The 20,521-nt window shown below is 39.0% G+C and overlaps 1 protein-coding gene across 12 annotated transcripts in view; it reads right to left on the bottom strand.

Moving 5' to 3' along the window:
* The window catches only part of KCNIP1 (potassium voltage-gated channel interacting protein 1), a 598,834-nt gene that overhangs the window by 14,929 nt on the left and 563,384 nt on the right, over positions 1-20,521 (bottom strand). For 8 of the 12 annotated variants that reach the window (XM_080995312.1, XM_080995311.1, XM_080995314.1 and 5 more), the window contains one exon: positions 3,386-3,510. In XM_080995312.1, the coding sequence (XP_080851438.1) occupies positions 3,386-3,510 (125 nt within the window). Of the gene's footprint in view, positions 1-3,385; positions 3,511-3,977; positions 5,890-12,825; positions 12,856-15,506; positions 15,540-20,521 lie in introns of those variants that run through there. The other 4 variants (XM_080995308.1, XM_080995309.1, XM_080995303.1 and 1 more) reach the window with 3 other exon arrangements.

The raw sequence follows: 20,521 nt of genomic DNA, 5'->3' as shown, positions 1-20,521 counted from the left end.
CTTGAATGAACTGTTTTTGACTATGTGGCCCTTGGCTGGTCCCACACAGACCATGAATTTTAAAACAAAACACAATTACACTGCATGGCTTTCTTGGCTTGTCTGCAGATCTCCATTAAAGTGCACACCATTTTTTTTAGCAGCGTTCTGCTACATGATAAAAAGTCAAACTAGGTATATATCTACCCCTTCACTTATTACAATTTTCTCTCCCTTTCCTTTCCTGCCAAAACTAAGACCGTGAGCTGCTTGAAGCACCACCTACACATGTCTTGATTTGCTTATTTTACTTTTCCATATATATATCCCACCTTATTTCCCAGGAGCTCAAGGGGCATACATGATGCCTCATCACCTTCTCGTTTTTTATTCACAACAGTAGTTTGTGAGACAAGAGGTCAGTCACTAAGCTTTATGGTTAGGAGGGTATTGAGTGTTGAATAAATGGCAGATACTGTGAAGTGTTTCTGATCTTTCTTTTTAATTAAAGGAAGTATAGGGTTTTAGGTTTTCCTTTGCTTCTATGCTTTGTGTCCCTCCAGCCCCATGTCAGATGACTGATTTAGTTTATCCAAAGTTAGAGGCATTGCACAGTGCATGTATCATTTAAGTCCCATGGCCTTGAATTCAATTCAGCAATTCAATAGTGGAAAGGCACACGATAGAGCATTTTAAAGGGACTTCCATCTCTCAAAGAGATATCTATTAATGTACTCTGATCTTTTCATATATGAATGCTGTTGACCTATTAAAGATAACAGGCCCAGTAATAATTCCTGCAGTACATGACCCTTTCAATCAGATTGTTAACTTTGCAGCAAGACGCAAAGAGAAGAGGCACTGTATGCGACATAAAAACTAGAGAGAAATGTGTTCTTAAAAAATATCAATTTTATCAGTGCCCATTTTTGCCCCAGCAGTCAAATCATTTTGGTAACAAATTTGAGGTTTATATCATTTGAATTACTACTTTGGTGGGAGTGGGTATGTTATTGGTTTACCATGTATTAAGATCTGGATCTACCTTGCCACTGGAAAGCTTTGGAAAATGAAGCATGGCAAAACAAATCCTTACTGTAAGAAAAATCAGGATCTGGATGTGTTAATCAGTCACATGATGACCACAACTCAAGCTACTTCTCATCAAATAAAAGTGGTATATAAAAGAGCTGGTCTTTTGTTTTCAGTTTCTGGTTATATTAATTCATTTCCGACAGTTCAGTTCTCAAGAGTTCTGTGCTAAGGCAGATATGTGATTAGATGGCAATGTCCGAGACTGGCAGGGCTCTGATGAGTGTGTGTTGGAGGCAAGGGGGCTGGAGAGGGGGACAGGGATTTATGGGGTCCAGTGCCACCCATGAAGCAGGAGCCAGGGCAGGGGGAAGAAGAAGGGGTAGAGCTTTCAGGGATGAACAGGGGGGCTGCAGGTGGAGAAAGAGGCTGATCAGGTGAGGGGGACAGGTGAATCCCTGCCATCCCCTGCCCCACTGTCTCCTAGAACCTGGAGAAACTTGATGAGGGAAGAGCAGCAACGACTTCCATGCAGGAGAAGTCCTAGATTGCATACATGCAATCCGTCACATACAAGTAATCCTCTGTTTGCACAGGGGTTGCATTCCAGGCTTCCGTGCATGTCTGTGTGGGCCCGCAGAAAGTGTTCTGTCCTGTACCTGTTCTGCCCTTTTAGTGACATAAAAAAAAAAAGCACCTTCCAGATTTGGTGCTGTGCATGCATGCGAGATTTTGTGTAAATCAGTCATTTGCTGTATAAGCTCATGGTCCCACTGTTGCTGCAATTGCTCTGTAGGGCCCAGACCTGTGGACAGCTGGCTAGAAGCTAGAAGCATGTGTGTATCCGGAACACTGTGAGAGCTGCTGTAAGTGCTTATTTTGTTGATAAAGAGTTAACTATTAGGCGTGTGCCTTCCTTGGAGGGGCAAGCCAGGACAAGTCATACTCAGAATAGATCCAGTGAAAATAATGGGCTTAATTACCTTAAGTCCATTTTTTAATTTATTTCCTCTGAGAATGTCTTAGGGCTCATTCACACTTCACTTGTTTGTCCCCTGCCTAGAAAGCATGGGTCCAAGAGGCTGCAGTATTGCGGGATAGAGGTTTAATCCTTTCCTTCTCTGGTCCCAGTGAAAATTGCCTCTGCCCCCAAACTGCTATTACTCCTGCACCCAATACAAATAGCAGCTTGAAAGAGGTGTTTTTCTGGTTGGCTGCTGCAAACCCACAACCCGTATAGCAAAACTCTTAGCACTTTTAAAGGTTGGGCATAGACCTAAACAATCTGTATAGAATATGCAGCTCCTACTTCTTAAATCACCGGGGGCGGGGGGGGGGGGGAGGAACATTACCTAGATGTCCAATCCAATATATTTAATATTGACAAAGATTCTAATTAGTCACAATTAACTGTGAGAACATTAAGAAATAAAAGAAGTTCGGAACTATAAATAGTTTAGAGCCATTAGGAAAGTGAAGCCACAGACAAAATTTGCTAAGTAATTTGTGAATAATTATGTATTTTGTGATTTTATACTGTAAACTGTGCTGTGGTTCTTGGATAAAGGGTGGCATAATAATAATAATATTAATAATTTATTATTTATACCTTGCCCATCTGGCTGGGTTTCCCCAGCCACTCTGGGTGGCTTCCAACAGAATATTAAAATACAATAGTCTATTAAACATTAAAAGCTTCCCTAAACATAATAATAATAATACAGTGGTACTTCGGGTTACATACGCTTCACGTTACATACGCTTCAGGTTACAGACTCTGCTAACCCAGAAATATTACCTCAGGTTAAGAACTTTGCTTCAGGATGAGAACAGAAATCGTGCAGCGGTGGCGCAGTGGCAGCATGAGGCCCCCCCTTAGCTAAAGTGGTGCTTCAGATTAAGAACAGTTTCAGGTTAAGAACAGACCTCCAGAATGAATTAAGTTCTTAACCCGAGGTACCACTATAATAATAATGTCATGAAAAACATTAGAAAAGTATTCCTCCTGCTCTAAAGCACATTAATGTGTATGCAGTATTCATGTAACCAAGACAAAAAATATACACCGTATTTTTCGCTCTATAAGACGCACCAGACCATAAGACGCGCCTTGTTTTTGGAGGAGGAAAACAAGAAAAAAAATATTCTGAATCTCAGAAGCCAGAACAACAAGAGGGATCGCGGCGCAGCGAAAGCAGCAATCCCTCTTGCTGTTCTGGCTTCTGAGATAGCTGCGCAGCCTGCATTCGCTCCATAACACACACACACATTTCCCCTTACTTTTTAGGAGGGAAAAAGTGAGTCTTATAGAGCAAAAAATACGGTATATTCTCAAGTGCTGATCATTTCACTATCAGTGCTTTTGCATTCTTACGTTTTTGAATCCTCTGTAAAGCACTTGAAGTTCCTTCTTTGTGAAATTGGTTTGTGCCTCAAGTTGTTCTAGTCCTTCTGGCCGGTAACATACTGTGGTCATTTCCAATTCATCTTCAACTTTATCTAAAACAAAGACAGAAAGCTTTATTTCAGGCACAACTCTTGGATTTCAATAAGTGATGGAAGGAGTTAAATGTAATACTAATTAATCTTGAAAATAATATGAAACACTAATAATAAAATACAGCATTGTATTCATCCAGTTTCATCAGAAATGAAATCAAAACTGACAGAAGCCATACCTCACATTTCTCTTTAAGTTCACCTGTATTTTTACAACTTATTACTGTACTCAAAAGTTGAAAACCTTAAGTAGTTACAATCCAACACATTAAAGATATTTTATAATACCTTAAGATGCTTCCAGTTTGTCGACAAAATAGTTTCCCTCAATAATACACAGAGTTGAAAATATTCCACAGCATGCAGTAATATTTTAGAACAATCGTGATATCACAGAGTGCAATAGGTGTAACATGAAACCAGACATGCTTAAACATAGTAGACAAAAGCTGTGATCCCAAGCATACCTTCATGGCAGTATATACCACTGAAACTGATGCAACTTGCTTCTAAGTAATATGTTTAGGATCAGGGTGAACAATGCCTACACCGAGCAGGAATGGAAATTACTCTTTTTCTTTTGTTGTGCAACAAAAGAATTTAAAGGGTTGAAGAGACAGCCAAAATGATGTCATCGGAAGATCAGTGGAGATTCACCCGAGTTCCTGTCTAAAGTACATACATATTTTTCAGCTTACAGAAGCAGCAAGGAAGTAATGGAGTGGGGTAGTGTACGCTGTGCAAAATATATTTTCACTGATATGAACGGTACATGAAACACAAGAACACTGCTATACCGAAAAGTCTGCCTTCCAAGCACTATTTGCCAACTTTTTATTATTATAATGACCAGGGGTCATTGTACTTGCGTCTATTATTAAATATTTGTATGTGTGTGGTTTTGAATGGTGATTCTGACCTTGCACCCTCTGCCGGCTCAGTGAGTTTGTTTCCATCAACTCCAGCCAGTTAATAACCTGGCTTGGGTTGATAATCAATAATCATGGATGATGTAATCCAGCAACATCTGAGGGGGGCACAGGTTCTTGACCCTTGCTTTGAACATGCACGTTTAATTCTCCAAGCCTATTTTCATTGTAAAACCCCAGATCTCCCTCTCTCCACCATGCGTGCACACACAGAATTACTTCACCCTGCTTGTCTTGCCAGCCACAGCAGTTCTTCTTGCTGCCAAGGTAAATTGGTGTATATGTATTCCTCAGAGCTAGAACAGTTGTTTTTAATCATCCCATTTGCTCTCCTAACATTTTCATATTTAATAGTGTCCCACTAGAACTATTGGCTATGAAGAAGAGGGAGGAAAGGAATAAGACAGGGGAAAATTGCATGTGCGCCCCTGGGGTTTTTGACATAGCCTGCTGTGCCATTAGAAGAAAGTGAGCCAAACAAATTTAGAGGATTCCTTTCTGTTCTTGGTGAAAATGGAGGGAAACAAATGCAACAGGCAAAGAGCAAGCCATTCTTTAAAACTGACAAATCATTGCTGAAAAATGACCATTTGTCTCAAGTCCCCAATAAGCCCCTATCAAATTCCCTGCCCATTTCCCTTTGTCCTGTCCTGAAACAAAATCATATCATGTTGGCTGGGGGGAAAGAGATTCCCTCCCTACGATTCTTTAGCGACAAAGAAACAACACATATCAAAACCCCATTGCCTTTATTTAGCTGTGTCTGGATGCAGAAAATTCCAAAAGGGGAGAGACACAGATGCGGGGTTTACAGGTAGTCAATCCAGCCTTAGGGAGTGGTTCAACATTTAGCAAAAATGTTCGACAGGTGAAATGTCCCTCGTGGCTCCAACTCAAAGTCAGGAACATCATCACCTCTTGTCTAGCAGTATGGCTGTTCAGTTGTCAAGGGCGCAGGAACCTGCCTGGAAAAGTAGGTTACGACCCCAAAGAGGAACAGCAACAAACATCCTGGTTACTGCTACCAGTCATGAGGTTGGATTTACCCCATGTGGATAATTAACCTGCAGAGATTGAGGCAGATGGACCTCATAAAGAATAATGAACAATAGTCACCAGTGGGAACACTTTCCCTGAACCTATATACACAATAGCTGGTTGTGAGAGGGAGGAAAGGAAGATAGAGTAGGGCTACTAGAGTGCTGTGCTAGTGCTTATGCCTTGGTTCCTGCCCTCCGTCGCCCAAGTAGAATGTAGCAGAATGTTCCCCTTTGAGTCTGTAACAAAACACAGTGGGAGCAGTGGCTGTTTGTTCTGCTGCATATATTGGAGCGGTGCTCATGAGTGTTTTACCAGCACTGGCAATGGTCAGAATGCATAAATGTGTTTGGGAGACACTGCTCCTGCAGTTGGGGTGGGTGTGTTACAGTAACATAATTCTGACAAGTTACAGCAAAACATTCCCTCCCTCTCCTCCCCTTGTAACCCCCCGCCCCAATCCATTCTATGTTCTGGGGTGTTATCCAAACCCTTCGGAGCAGATTTGGGGGTAGTGTAAATAATGCATTGGCAGATGAGATGACAGGGAAGTTCTGTTGCTGGTGCGGAAGTTGTTCCATCCATAAATGTGGATAAGCCCTTAGTCGGAGTCCACCCACAAGTTACCTGACTGTTTGCCGGCTACCAAATGTTAACAAGCTTACTTTTCCAGTAGAGAAAGTAGCAAAACCAATGAAATAAAACAAAGAAAAAGGTTTGATCGCTTTGTTCTCCCTGCTGATTTCATTGAAATTAGATTTTGGCTGAAATTCAGTAGACGGGAACTGTGCATAGGTCAGTTCTGATTATTTCCTAGATGAAGCATGGAGCCAGAAGTCCAAGAGGAGTGAAAAAGAGGGTGCAATGTTCAGTCTGCTACCATATTCAGAACACATTTTCCAATATATGCAGCCCTATAATTCACAGGAGTCACACAAGTAGTGCACAAGAGGCAATGCTGGTGACTTAGGCTACAGGATATATAACGCCATGTAGGTGGCATAACACACAGCAGCAGTTGTTGGTACCTAACCGTAATGTTCTTCCAGTTCATTCTAGGTGTGGCTGTATAGATGCGGCATGGCCCATAAGTTCATAGTCCTTCATCAGCACAGGCATTGCAGCTTTAGGCCTGAGCACAATGCATCGGGCATTTGAGTCACTGTCATTCGTTATAGACTGCATTCTCAGTGACTTGCCTGTAGAGACAGTGCTGCTTTCTCTAGAGAGGGTTTGCCGAGCCAGGGCCTGTACCCTTGGCCCTGCACCCTTGGTGGAGGCCAACCCTACCACTCCCTAGTTGCCCCCCTGCTTGCACAGAGACATGTGAGACATTATATGGTTATCTTATTTTTGGTGACAATAATGCACCCCTACTTTTATGTTTAGGCTGGGATTACATTATGGCAGGGGCTATTACTGAAAATACATTAGGAGATATCCACCCTGAACATCGGCTGTATTTGCTGATTTATTCACACTTATAACATGTTCACACCTTCTGTATCTCATCAGCAAAACCATCAAAGCTTTTGACTCCTTCTAATTGCACTTAGATCTTTTACAAGTATGTAGTTCAGATATTTCACACTCTCAAGTGTCTCTCATTTAATACTTGCTTGTCCACTCCTGAGACAGCCATTAAAGCCTTTCTTGTTCCCTTTAGTGGCTTTCATTAACACTAGCTTCCCTGCCCTTTAATCCCTCCTGCACCCAATCAAGTCTTAATTGACTCTACATAATTTTATCTGGTTACTTCCAGCTATTCTAAATTGCAATAAAGCATCTTCTGTGGGCATCCAGGCCTTCTCTTGAAGCAGTTATCATATGAAACCATAGCCATTCAGTCGGTGCCTCTTTCCTTTTAAATTACACAACAGAATAAGAAAACATTATGGCTTGCATCCAAAGAAGCACCAGCATAAGGGGAGGGGGGAAGGTGACTTTCCCATACTCTCTCCTCCCCTGGGTAACCCTCCAAACCCTCTCCTGAGTGTTGGGGGATCCTGATGAGTGAGGTGGGTAATTGCCAAAAATTCCCTCAGCCCCCTGTGTCCACCTCATTTCGATGGATTCTGCAAACCTTGGAAGAGACTTGTGGGGGGAGGTGAAAAGTTGCTGGAGAAGGGTGTGTGGGAAAGCCACCTACTGGCAACCTCCTTCTTCCAGCAGTTCTCCAGATCCAAGCCACAATCAATAGCCTTCAAATTACGGGGTAGTGGGGTGGAGGGAAACAGGTAATCAGAATGTTGAAACTTGTCATTCAGGACTGCAACAAACCAAATGCATTTCTCCATTCAGGTATCAGTACAGTGGTACCTCTAGTAACAAACTTAATTCATTCCGGTGGTCCGTTCTTAAGCTGCAACCGTTCTTATCCTGAGGTGCACTTTCGCTAATGGGGCCTCTGGCGCGTGATTTCTGCTCGCATCCTGGGGCAAAGTCCGCAACCAGGAGAAGCTACTTCCAGATTAGTGGTGCTCTTAACCTGAAGCGTGCATAACCAGAAGTGTTCCTAACCAGAGTTACCACTGTATCTGCATCATTATAATTCTTTAAATGGAATATGGTGATTTTGACATAACAATAATGTGCCTTAATTAGAAATACCAATGAAAGGGAAAAGTATCAGCCTTTTTCTAACTACTCGAACTACAAATCTTTGCTGCTGTAAAGAAGTTACTTACCACTTCCAGATCAGTCTTCAAAACTAGTTCCTAATAAAAGAAATTCATTTCACTGATGCGGTCCGGCACAGGCATATTGGAATACAGACAAGAGAGGAGAGCAAAAGTCATCTAGTTCTCCTGTGTTCAGCCAACCTGTAGTTTGGATATTGCCAGCTTCAACTGCTGTGATGATGGCTGAAACGGCAGTTTCTCATTCCTACCCTACACTCATTCTCAGCTGTTCCTCTACTGAGAGCTGCAGTTTTGCTTAGGGATGCAATGCAAGGTGATCTTGGCTTTGGAGAGAAGGAGCTAGTAATGACTGAAAGTTATGTGTTATCTCATAATAGGAATTGTGGAAAGTTGGCTTCTCTTTGAAGGAGGTCCTCTTTGTAACCTTAGTAGATTTGGCAGTAGTTGCATCTGAGGTGGTGGGAAGACAGAGAGAGACCTATGTTGATTAAGGGGATTAATTAGCTACTGGTCCAGCAAGGAGAAAAGGGTGAAAGCAATTAAAGATCTCCTGACCCAGGCCCTCTCTAGTCAAAGTAACGTGGGGTGTGTTTCATCAACTACCTATCATCTCTTAAAAGTGTTACTGCTTAATGCTTATTTTTTGTTTTTATTGATTCAATATTTAATCTTGGATTAAAACGCACACAATCACTCTATAATGGTTTATGGTAACCTGGTTCAATGTTGTAATGTTGCATGTTACTCTCTTTCAATTAGAAAGATCTAGCCGGATGAGGTTGATTGGATGTGACCCAGTTATGTCTGACCAGATTCCTGGCACAGCATTAGTGGAAAAACTGATGGGCAACAGGGTGAATGAAGTCACTTGGCTACACAGGTTTCCCATACACCAAATCACATTGTTTGCTGGACTCTAGGCTAGGGGATTTTGCTTTCATAGTGCCCTCCTTGTTTCCTGGTAGAATCTCACTGGCCTGTAGGTGGTCTCTGATCCAGTATTGAGATTATCCAAAACACTGGTCTCAGATAACTTCAAAATCCATACTGAGGCCACTCTTGCCAATGATGCTCAGGTTTTCGGGACTGCCCAACTCCCAGCACATTGCTGAACTGTCATGTGCTGCGCACTCTCATCTGCAAATTTATTTGAATTTTGATATAATTTGCTTGGGAGCAGAGGAGATTAATGCAACTGCCTTGTCATGAATTGATGATGACTTGGTTCACCAACAATGGCATCATTGGTAATAATTCCTGTAAAAATCTTGTAAATGAGGATATAAATGTAATTTCAGCAGCTTCCAGTCCACAGTAGGAGTATTTGAAATGTTTGTCCCCAGTGGCTGATGAGTCCACTTGGTTTTCAGACTGCTGCTGGGATTTTTGTTCATGTTGTTGAAGTCTAAGTTTATATTTGGAACAGGGTGGTAGCTTGACTGGGTGATATAACTATGAGATGTCCTCTCCAACTGAAAATAGACGGCACTGCTCCATGGTATAAAAGGTAGCTCCAGGCAATAAACCAGCAAAAGTACAATAGTAGTGGCAAGTTTTGGACAAATCCAAATAAGCATCAGTCTGTGTTTATTTTAGAGACTGATGCATGGTGGCTATAGTGGCAAAGCATTCCTTCTTACTGCTGTGGTCATTTAGAGCAGAATACTCAATGGCCCATTGTAACATGTTTGCAGAACACTTTGTGAATAAAATCGCTCTCATTTCCATTGACTTACACCCCAGGTTGTCTTCAGGGCTGTGCTATGAGACCTTGTAGTGCAGTTGCTTGGTTGCTTTTTACTTATTGTAGCCTGAAGATGTGGGCAAGGTTCTTGAACCTATCTGCATCATGGCCTTGTCCAAACTGACAGGATTTTAGAAGATACCCAGTCACCCTAAAACTTTCCTTGTGGCTTCCCAAAAGCACCTCAAAGTAGCATGGGCTTTGGCTGAAGACATGGGTGAATTCTAAATGAAGTCAACACAGTTTAAAGGAATCAAGACAAAAAACATTTACTGAAAGACAAAATAAAGATTCTTAGCATATAAGAATAACAAGGAGAGGTTGCTAGCATGTAAGCAGCTTCTGATTGGAGCAAATGTATAATGGAAATCCTTTATAACTTCTGGGGTAAAACCTTCCCTGATTACCTATGGCTATTCTCTGCACAATCCCAGTATGGCTTTCTTGCCACCTCTCTCCCTACTGTACAAACTCTTGTTTGCCCCTGAGATCATGCCATGATCTGATCTCTGAACACCAGCTACACTCAGAAAACAGCTTCTGGATACATGACCTCCAAAATATACCAACACCTGCCCCCCCAAGAAGATAGAGGCTTTCTATCCTCAATGAAATCTACCATCACCCATTTTGTTTTCTGGTGCAGTGATTAACAAATTAACCCCATTAATCCCCAAACCAACAGATAATATTTGTATTTCCATATAATATAAAAGCAGAGTCCATACAATCAGTCTACAGTTCATTTTCTTCGCAGTTCTGTTTCCAAATTATCAATCTGCTTCAGTAAATCTTTCCTATTCTGTTCCTGTACTTCACACACACACACACACACACACACACACACACACACCGGCCTCTAATGAATGTTTTACTATTATCTCAATCAGTACCTGTAGAAATATCTTCTGATTGATGAGTTCTTTCTGGCACATCTAATTATTACAGCAGACAGGTAAATAATATTATCCTTACCTATATTTATCACTAACATTTATTATATGCATGGGTACTTGTCCTACTGTTGTGTTACATATCTTTGTAATTACGAGTCATTGGAATCATATCTCCGCTTGAATAAGTTGTGTGGGAAATAGAATAAAAAGTATAATCTCTTGGATACTTAAGTATTGATATAGTATCTCCCTGAATCAGTTAGCACAAAAGCCCTCATGTTTGCTTATACATTAGCTGGTAATTTACTAGCCTGTTTCATATTCCTTGAAATATTTGCCTTTTTTGTGTCTCTCTGTGTGTAATCTATCAATCTTAGGAACTTGAATGGAACAGTTTGGATCCTCAGTAATAGTTAATAGCAACAATATTACCTGTCTTATTTAGGGACTTAGCCTCTCTTAAGAATCTTGTTACTTAACACTATTTAGTTGCACAGCCGTGGCTTCTATAAAACATTTTCCTTTTCTTTCTCTTCACCACTCCCGCCCAATTTTCTTCTATTCCCTCTTTTTGTATAAACTAATGAACTGGTATAATTGTAAACTAATGATAGAAACAATAATATTGGTTGGCATCCTTCTATATAAATTTGCTGTTCTTGGGATATCTGATCAAAACAATATTGATTATTTAAGAGCTATAAGAACTAAGGAATATTGTTTTATCTTTTCTTTAAAGAAATTATTGCTGATTATAGTAATGAAAATATTTGAATGGACTTTTAAAATGAATTAAAATACTTGTTGATTAGATTAAGAATTTCCTTAAGATAGGATGATATAGAATGAGCTAAAGAAGTGGAAAGAATGGGATGGAAAGAAGGAAATCAAAGGGGAAATCTGTGATTTTTTTATGATGGGGAAGGAAAACAAGAAAGTCAGAAAGAGGAAAAGACAAAATCATGTAGGTAACAGCAGAAGAAAAGGGAATTTTCCAATGAATTATACAAATATGAAGAAAGAGCAGGAAAGGACTTACTTATGAGTTCAGAAACTAGAACAATATAGGAAAACTAGAGCAAGAAAAGGATAACTTAAAGCAATTGCTTCAAGAGAGAGATCAAAAATTTATGGGACAGATTAATGAATTGTCAGGAATGGTTTTTATGATAAAAAAATTCAAGATATGCATAGCCAAGTGCGGATGCAAGAGCAAATGGTTAAGAAAATAAAGGAAGTAATTGTGTTGTAGAAAGAAGAGAAATTACTACTGAACACAGTTTATACAAACAAGAGGTCAATAAGTTCCAATAAAGGTTGAACAATTAGTTTCAGAATTGAGACAATTAAAGCTGAGAGGTCTTCCAGAATAAATTGAATGTGACAATCTGGTTGGCTATTATTTAAAGATATCTTAGAATTAGACCAAATGTGTGAAATGATCATTGAGTAGGCATACAAAATTATTTCATGTTATGCATAATGGAATAAACTTGATTGCGACACTTTTGTAAAATATATTAGCTTCTGAGTTACAATATGCTATTTTTAAGAAACCAAGGCCAAGAAAAGAATTAAAAATTGAAAAAAACTTAATATTGAGGTTTTGACAGATGTGAGTTTGTACATATTGTAAAAGAGAAGAGATTTAAAATGATTGACCATATACTTGAGAGAAAGAGACATCCAATATGGTACCCTTTTAGTCTTAATGTTCAAATGGACAAATAATGGGTGGTTGTCTGGAATGTGGAAGAGGCGACTCCGGTAATAGAAATGATAGAAGAAACAAATCCCAAGAAAAGAATCTCATGATTATTTATAAAATATAGGAAACTCAGTTGAATGCAATAAGGTTTCCAAGTTGGGTTGCCAGTAAACTTTGTTTTTGTTACTATTTACTGGACTTTTTTCTCATTGTAAATAAAATAAACATTTTTCCTATTAATGTTTGGGGGATTGATGATGTTATAAAATGGAAAAAAGTCTTTTCAAAATTAAAAAAGACAAAACTGATGTTGTTTGTTTCCAAGAAACACATATATAGAAAGGTTATGAAAGCTTACTTAAAAACAGATTCCTTGGGATAGTATATGCTGCATGTGGAGAGAGAGAAAAACAAAAGGAGCAGTAATATATATAAAGAATCAGGATTGGCAGTTAAAAAAATCAGTATTCCGACCCAGATGATAGGCTCAATTTACTGAATTTAAGTGGACCACTGGGTAAGTATATGTACCTAATGTGGGTTTTTTAAAATATATTTTTTTCAAATATTAACTGACTTTGCTGAAAACAAAATTATATTAGTAGGAGACATGAATGGTTGATTTGATAATGTCTATAGCTAATGTTTCCTAAAGGAGGGCATGGTGAGATCTGTTATAAAAATAAGCCCTTATTGGTCCATGTTTTCCAGGAATTCTAGGCTCGTTTTGAATATTTCACTTACAGACAAGGCAATTGGGTAGATTATGGTAGATCAGCTACAAGTTCTTAATGGACTGCCCCTCAACTTTTAATAATGCATAGATTCATTATATTACTTGTATGCTGCCTTTCCACAGTTCAAACCAGGTTCAAGGCAGTTTACAATATGAAAAAATTACATAGCTACAACATAACAAAAGTAGTCATAAAAATAAATAAAACATTTAAAAGGACACAAACACACTGAACAATTTTGACATAAATAACAAGATCTAAAAGAAAGATACAAACAACAGCAATAACCACCCTGAGATCTTTGGATGAAGGGCAGTATATAAATTTAAAAAATAAAATAAAATAAAATAAAATAAAATAAAATAAAATAAAATAAAATAAAATAAAATAAAATAAAATAAATAAAATAAAATAAAATAAAATAAAATAAAATAAAATAAAATAAAATAAAATAAAATAAAATAAAAACAACTCCCACCCTAGCCCAAGAGTCTGATCAGCACCCTCAGCTTTTTGTAGCTGGGTCAGTCAGGGCCCTACCCTCCCAGCCCAGGTGGAAAAGGCCTTCAAGGCAGGATGTTGGTCTTCCAGGACAGACAGCCAAGATGGTCTCTGGCGAGCCCCGCCCACCCATGCCAAGAGGGCAGGGGAGCAGGTCTTCCAGGACTCACAGCAATGATGTGCCATGTAAATAGTCTTCATGATTATGCAACACCATCTCAGATAATGCTGGCTCCTGCCAGTAGCATCAGTATACTCTGTTTCTCCTTTGACGCAAGCATTACTTACATGCCATTATTGGGAACCTCATCTGTGCCCATTTAATTAAGACTTGGTGAACTAAGCCCTCTCTAGATTTACCACATTCATTAGAAGCCATTTTCCTCAAACTATTTAGGGGAAATTCTGGTCTATCAAAAACAAATATTTTTTTTCATGGGGCGCATTTAGATTCCTTGCTCAATTGCATTACCTATAATTTTTTCAGCTCATCCCTAGATTGTACAGGAATGCAGGGTGCTTACCAATTGTGAGGATAAATGAATTTTACATTGCCTGTATGATAAATTTCTTTTCATCATGTAAAAGCAATTATGTAAAAGAATGTTCTTGAAATGACCACCATTAGTTGTAAAACTGCCATGAACTGCATGGACGGCAGATTTATCACTAGAGGAGAAAGATCTAATATAACAGGTAAAATTCATTAGAAAGCGGTTTTCTTATTAGCTAAAGGTTCCTTCCCACTTGCCTGCAACTTATATTCAGAGTTTTTTAAAGCCAAAGAACCTAAGGCCAACATAACCAGTGGTTTCCTTAAAGTTCTCTAGTTTAAAATACATCTTGCCTTTCAACAGTGAGTGGCTGTGGTAGGAGTCTCAAATAAACCGCCAGTGCTATCTGTATTTCTCCAAAGCATGCTATAGCTTTGCTGAATTGTGCTGTCTTTGTGACAAAGTCTCTAATTTATTCTAGTATTTAATCAACTGCAACCACAGAAATGGCTCTCCCTGGCTTGCTTCAGATTTATTTATTTTTTACAAAGTCACGTATCTCATCCATGACAGTGAGAACCAGCCCCAGACATAATGATCTCAACAGGATCTGTTTGTCTTGGATTGTAAAATCTTGATTTTCCAGAGTTCCTCATCACAGAGGGAACCTACACAAGTTGAAGCAGGGTCCCCTCTTCATAAGGTCACCTTTCAATTCACAGAGGGTTATGGGATGAAGGGCTCAGCTTCAATACATTAGTATTGTAGACAGCTGCTGGAATATCTGAAGAGGGCAATAATCTCTTTTGGATGGTCACGTACAGATACCAAGGGCACATTTGAGAAATAAGGTCACATTTTGAATATTTACTATACAGCTTGTTTAGTGGTTGCAATTGTTCTCTTAGGTTGTGCTTCTTAATGATATGCTAAGAAATCTCACAAACTTTGTGAGTGAGCTTTAATAATGGGGTAGAGGAAAATGGTGGGAGACCTGAATTGATTTACCCCGTATTTCTAGCTGCTTGTCTTTGTTCCAGCATTTTGAAACAGTTTACCACAGGTAGAATCACACAATATATTCTGTGGCAACTAACACATCAAAAGAGTTCACTCTGTATTAAATGTTGAGCATGGTAGAATGCCAGAGGTCAGCAGCTGTCACCTCAAAGTACTGGCCTACTTTTCCCAGGTTTAAACAAAACCTTAGAGGTAGGAAAGCAGCAATAACGATTTATATCATTGTTAAATTCATAATGGGGGAAACTTCTTCTTTTGAAAGTTAGTCAAATTGATTTAAATTTTACCTCTCTGAGACAGGTAATACCACCGGGCGAAGTCTAGGAAAAAGTAAGAAAACAATTTAACAAAAAAAGACTACATACACTTTTTTCTTTTCGTTTCAATGTAAAGCTGGATGGGATCTATTCTTGATGTGAAGAGGACCCTATTTTCTATATGATATGTTTGATTCTTGTTCATTGGATGTGTGACATTTCTCATTGCATGGCCCTGCCGTCTTCCCCAGATGGTAGTATCAAATGCAAGGTGTCCCTCTCCCTCATATGAAACCATATGACGATGAATGACAGTACATAAACAGGAAGGCAGCATGCTTTTAGTCATGCAACCATGCAATCAGCAGGAAAGCTCACAAAGAAAGAGGACAGAGCAGAAGAGTTTTGAGGAACGGTGATCCCAGACACTGTGCTAATAAAAATCTTTCGGAGACATAAGATACGTGTTGTGCAATTTGAAACATCTGTTAAAGAAACTGGAAAGGTTCCCCTTTTCAAGAATAGAAAGCTTTAATCTTCTGTTTTCTGGTCAGCACTTTTAAGCAGCTCTAGGAAAGAAGAGTGATTTATGCAAAGGAAGCAACCCCAGGTAGATTTCAGCTTTACTAACCAAAGTCATCAGAATAATTACATTTTATAGTAATAGCTCAGTGCAATGAAGATTTTTTTTGGGAGGAGGAATAGAATTATTAGTAATTAAGTAGAAAAGATAAGACTATTCTCCCCCCCACTGGAGTTAATTCACACGCAACATTCCATGTCTCAGTTCAAAATCCTGTAAATTAGATTGCAGTCAACTCCCATAGGAAAAATACAATGAATTAGCAGCAACTTTCACAATATACGAAGAGCCAACCCCTTTTCATTCTTGCATTCATGGAACAGAGGTCCACTTCTGTGGAGATCCAACTTCATTGCCATTGCTTTGCTCCCTTTCACTTTATGTTAGGTGAGACCCTTAACATATGAAGTACCTTCTCAGTTTCCACTTTCATCACATTCTCCAGACCACAACAACCAGTTTTTCCCCATCCCTTGAAAGCCACTAAATAAGTCTCCTGTGGATTGCTTATATACATCATTTGTCCGAGTGCAACCTGTGGTGTTGCATGAATGTGTTGCAATTTACAGCCCCCTTGGAATTGGACAAAAATTCTATTAACACTCTCAGTAGGGGCATACACAATTTAATCAACCACAAAGAACAAATTCTTTCTTAACCCAGGGTGGAAGAAACTCCAAGTGTAGTCAAAAGTTAGGGGATGTGTGAAGAAAACTTGTATTCTTAACTGTCTGCCGTGCTATTTGCAAGTTCACTTTGCACCAGCACCGTTAACTGCAGTTTGCAAAATCCTACATATATTGCTCGTGTGAATTCCATTTTAAGAATGTGAGAAGCATGAATTGGGTGATAATACTGCAGTATTATTTCTGTTTCCTCCAGCACACACTCACAAACACACACATGTAACAAAGAGAAAATCAGATTAATTCTAGCTTAATTGAGCTATAACTACATTCATGCTGCAGCTCCTTTCTTATGCTTTTTGATAATAGGTAAATAAAAATGTGATCTGCTGTATTAACACACTGTATAAAACAGATTACATTCTGAATTCCTGCTGATAATGCACACAGTGAGTGACATTCTACTTAACGTGCATTTCCTGGTTTGTTGTTGTTTTTGCAGCTGCTGTTTTTGCAGATTATAAGGACAAAGACTAAAACAAAAAGAGAGAGAAATACTACAGTAAGTTTAAGGTAAAAAGACCACATGACATTTGGAGTTTTGGGAAACAAAACAGATACACAGAATTCTGATGTTGTCAGTCAAGTTACTTTGCCTTTAATAGGAAAGGTTAGCTAGGAGTATGAATAAAAAATACCGCAATGAAGGTTCCAAAGGGGAAATACAGAAATCCTATTAGTGTAGGTTTTTACAGAAATAGGCTTGTGACTATTATAAACTTCTTCACAAATCTCTGCCTCCCTCATCTCATTTCGGTACCAATACCAAGTAGGGATTTTTCTCTAGCTCCCTGTAGGCTAGAAACAGTCAGGAAATATTTTGAAAAACAATTCACAGTGAGAGGTACAATATATTGGAAATGGTTAGGGATATGCTTTTAAAAATGTTTGTTTCTTTGTTTTCAGGTCATTCGTAAGAATAGGTACTGATTGTTAGAGGGAATTCAGAACCCCTTAGCATGGTTCAATGTTCAGCTCAGAGATTAATTTGAGTTAGGTCTTATTGCTAGAGTTCATGTAAAACATTAGAACTAAGATCTGCTAAGGAATCCCTGCTGGAAACTAGATACTTTATCATGGTCTCAATTATCTCTGTGGAAGCTACAATGTGTGGATTGGCCTACTGTAATGTGTTCTGCTTGAATATAATTCAGAAACTTAGACTGGTGAAGAATGCATCTGCCCAATGTGTGAGAATTAGCCTAGTCATTTTACACCTGTGGTATAAAGTTGCATATGTCACCAGTTTTCCTTAACCCAAGGTGGCTTGAACCTATAAAACTCAACATGGATTATTTCAGGGAAAGACTCCATGAATATGGATTTCCCCAAAGCTTAAGATCAGACTATGAAGCCCTACTTCAGGTTTCAGCAAGACTGAAAATTGGCATTTTTACACCACTCTTCATCAAAACTGACACCAAGAGGTTTCAGAAGGTTAAAAATACCTTACAAATTATGAAACCCACATATACTAATGCATAAAACCTAAATTGTGATCCCTCATTGACGATTCATTCAGTGAAGGGGAAAGAATCCCCAATGGAAGAAGTGTAATAATAAATCTCTTCTTCAGCCCTCAAGAAGTTCCAAATCCAAGAAGCAAAACAATATATATGGCGGTATGAAAATGAGGGACAAAGGTTAATCTGGATGGGATGACAGGCCTCTTCCTTTCTCAGAAAGGGGTGCTGGAAGAAGAGGCTTTTGCTTTTGGAGTACTGGTCCAATTGGTCCTTGATGGCTTCATGTGACAGGCCTGTTCAAACATGATTCCCTAAATCAGATATGGTAATATTTTCACCTTGTGAAGATTTACTTAATAAAAAAACCAAAATATTAATAAACAAGATTTACATAATAAGTTAACAGTAAGTACTCAGGAGTCTTCAATTCAATTTCACACGCATTATCTATAAATACTTCGCAAAGTTAGCAACTAGTGGAAGTCCACAGTTCCTACAGTGGAAGACCTATTGGTTCATTGAGCTCAAACAGTGGCAACGAGCAGAAATTCAGCTCACTGCTTCTCCTACTTCCCAGCCTTGACCTTGGGCTTACCCACAGTTCTGCTCATCCTCTGCCTATAAAGCACAGGTCTGAGTGGTTTTGTGTTTGCCCCATAGCTTTCCCCTGGGAAACTCACTCTTTACCACTGAAACAGAACAAATAACAATGGTCTGATTCAGCAATAAACTATGGGTTTTCCTGGAGGAAAGCAGGGAGGCAAACGGATGTGTGGATGAGACCATTAATCACCCATGCACTTATAGTACATAGCCATTCCAATTTGCATTAGACATTGTTTCTTCAACATTCAGCTCACATGTATGTTTGTGTATGTCTATATGTGGACTAGAAGTGTCTTGACCTCATTTGCATTTGCCCTAATTGTCAGGTATCTACTGTAGTTGCTCTGGCTATTTTACATGAACCTTCCTTTGAAGGAAGCAAATAGAGAAATCGGTTTGCTGGTAATTTAGTATTCTGACACACTCCCTTGTATTTTATAAGAGATACTTTTCTCTTCTATTCTTCATGGCCACTTTTTGTAAGATGCACATTTTCATTCTGCCAGAGAGTTTCTGCCATCCAATCCCGCAAAATGAGCATCTGTGGCCTCTGCTCTCTTGCAGGAGAAAGGTGGCTGTGCATAAAAAAGCTGTTTCAAATCCTTCTGTTCTGTATCTTTTTGGTCTATCTTGAATGAATTAAAATCTCAATTACTCTGCTTTCCCCCTCCATTTAAATATGCTTGAATTTTCCTAGTGGAGTCACAACAGTATAATTTGTGGCACTAATAAATCCTCATTTTTAGGGGCTGCCAGTGATAATATGAACAATATGTTCACTTGGCTATGCCTCTGAATCTAAGGAAGTAACTCTTTACATTTCACATACTGAAAGAAAATGACAAAGTGGTAAGTTGGGGATGTACCAATCACTAAAGCAAAAATGAAATAAAAAGCCTATTTAGTTAGCAAATGTTACCGCAGTTCAACATGTTTTGCATGTATTATTGGCCTCCAGAACCACACTCCTCCCTCTTCTCCTTCAGCTCTACAGGAAGTCCCCTCTTCAAGTACTTCCCCTTCACCCAGGAACTATGCACATAGGAGGGGAAACAATTAAGCAGTCCTGTGCTGTAACTGGCAGCCTCCTGTGACTGCTTTTCAATTTAATAATGTTTTATACTACCTTTCAAACATATTGTCAAAGTAGCTTAAAACAAAATATCAAAATATCAGGGGATTGGACATGTGCCTCATACGTATCTAGGAGAAACTACCCTATCAATTCTGTATCTTTTATATTCCATTAAACAGGTGTACACTGTTTATGTTGCTGTGAATGAGATCAGAAATCATCATTCAGTATACAATGCTAAACTAACTTTGGCACTTAAAAGTGTACCTGTAGATTGAACTCTCAGAGGTTAACAACACTCTCTTATTACTCAGACAGCCCAACAAAGAGACTGAATAAATCCAGTAATTCAGCGGCCCTGTTAGCTAATACATTTCTTTTATGGCCTGGGTGGGTGATATGATCCTTTTTAAAAGTCAGGATTGCAATGCAGTACACACAGTGACTAAAGCAAATATAAATGAAGAGATATAAGTCGTGCATGAGGGATTTCCTGTTCTATTGAAATTGCTTTTTCCACTTAACCCCAGAAATATAAGAATTATCCACCTGTATAAAAGCAAGGGATTGTTATAATGTCTCATGCTTGCCTCTCTCACTGAATATAACTTCTCTAATTTTGCACTGCC

Source organism: Podarcis pityusensis (genome assembly GCF_964106645.2).
Source record: "Podarcis pityusensis genome assembly, chromosome: 2".
NCBI lineage: Eukaryota > Metazoa > Chordata > Lepidosauria > Squamata > Lacertidae > Podarcis > Podarcis pityusensis.
Note: the sequence above shows the minus strand (reverse complement) of the source record. Positions and strands in the feature narration are given on the sequence as shown.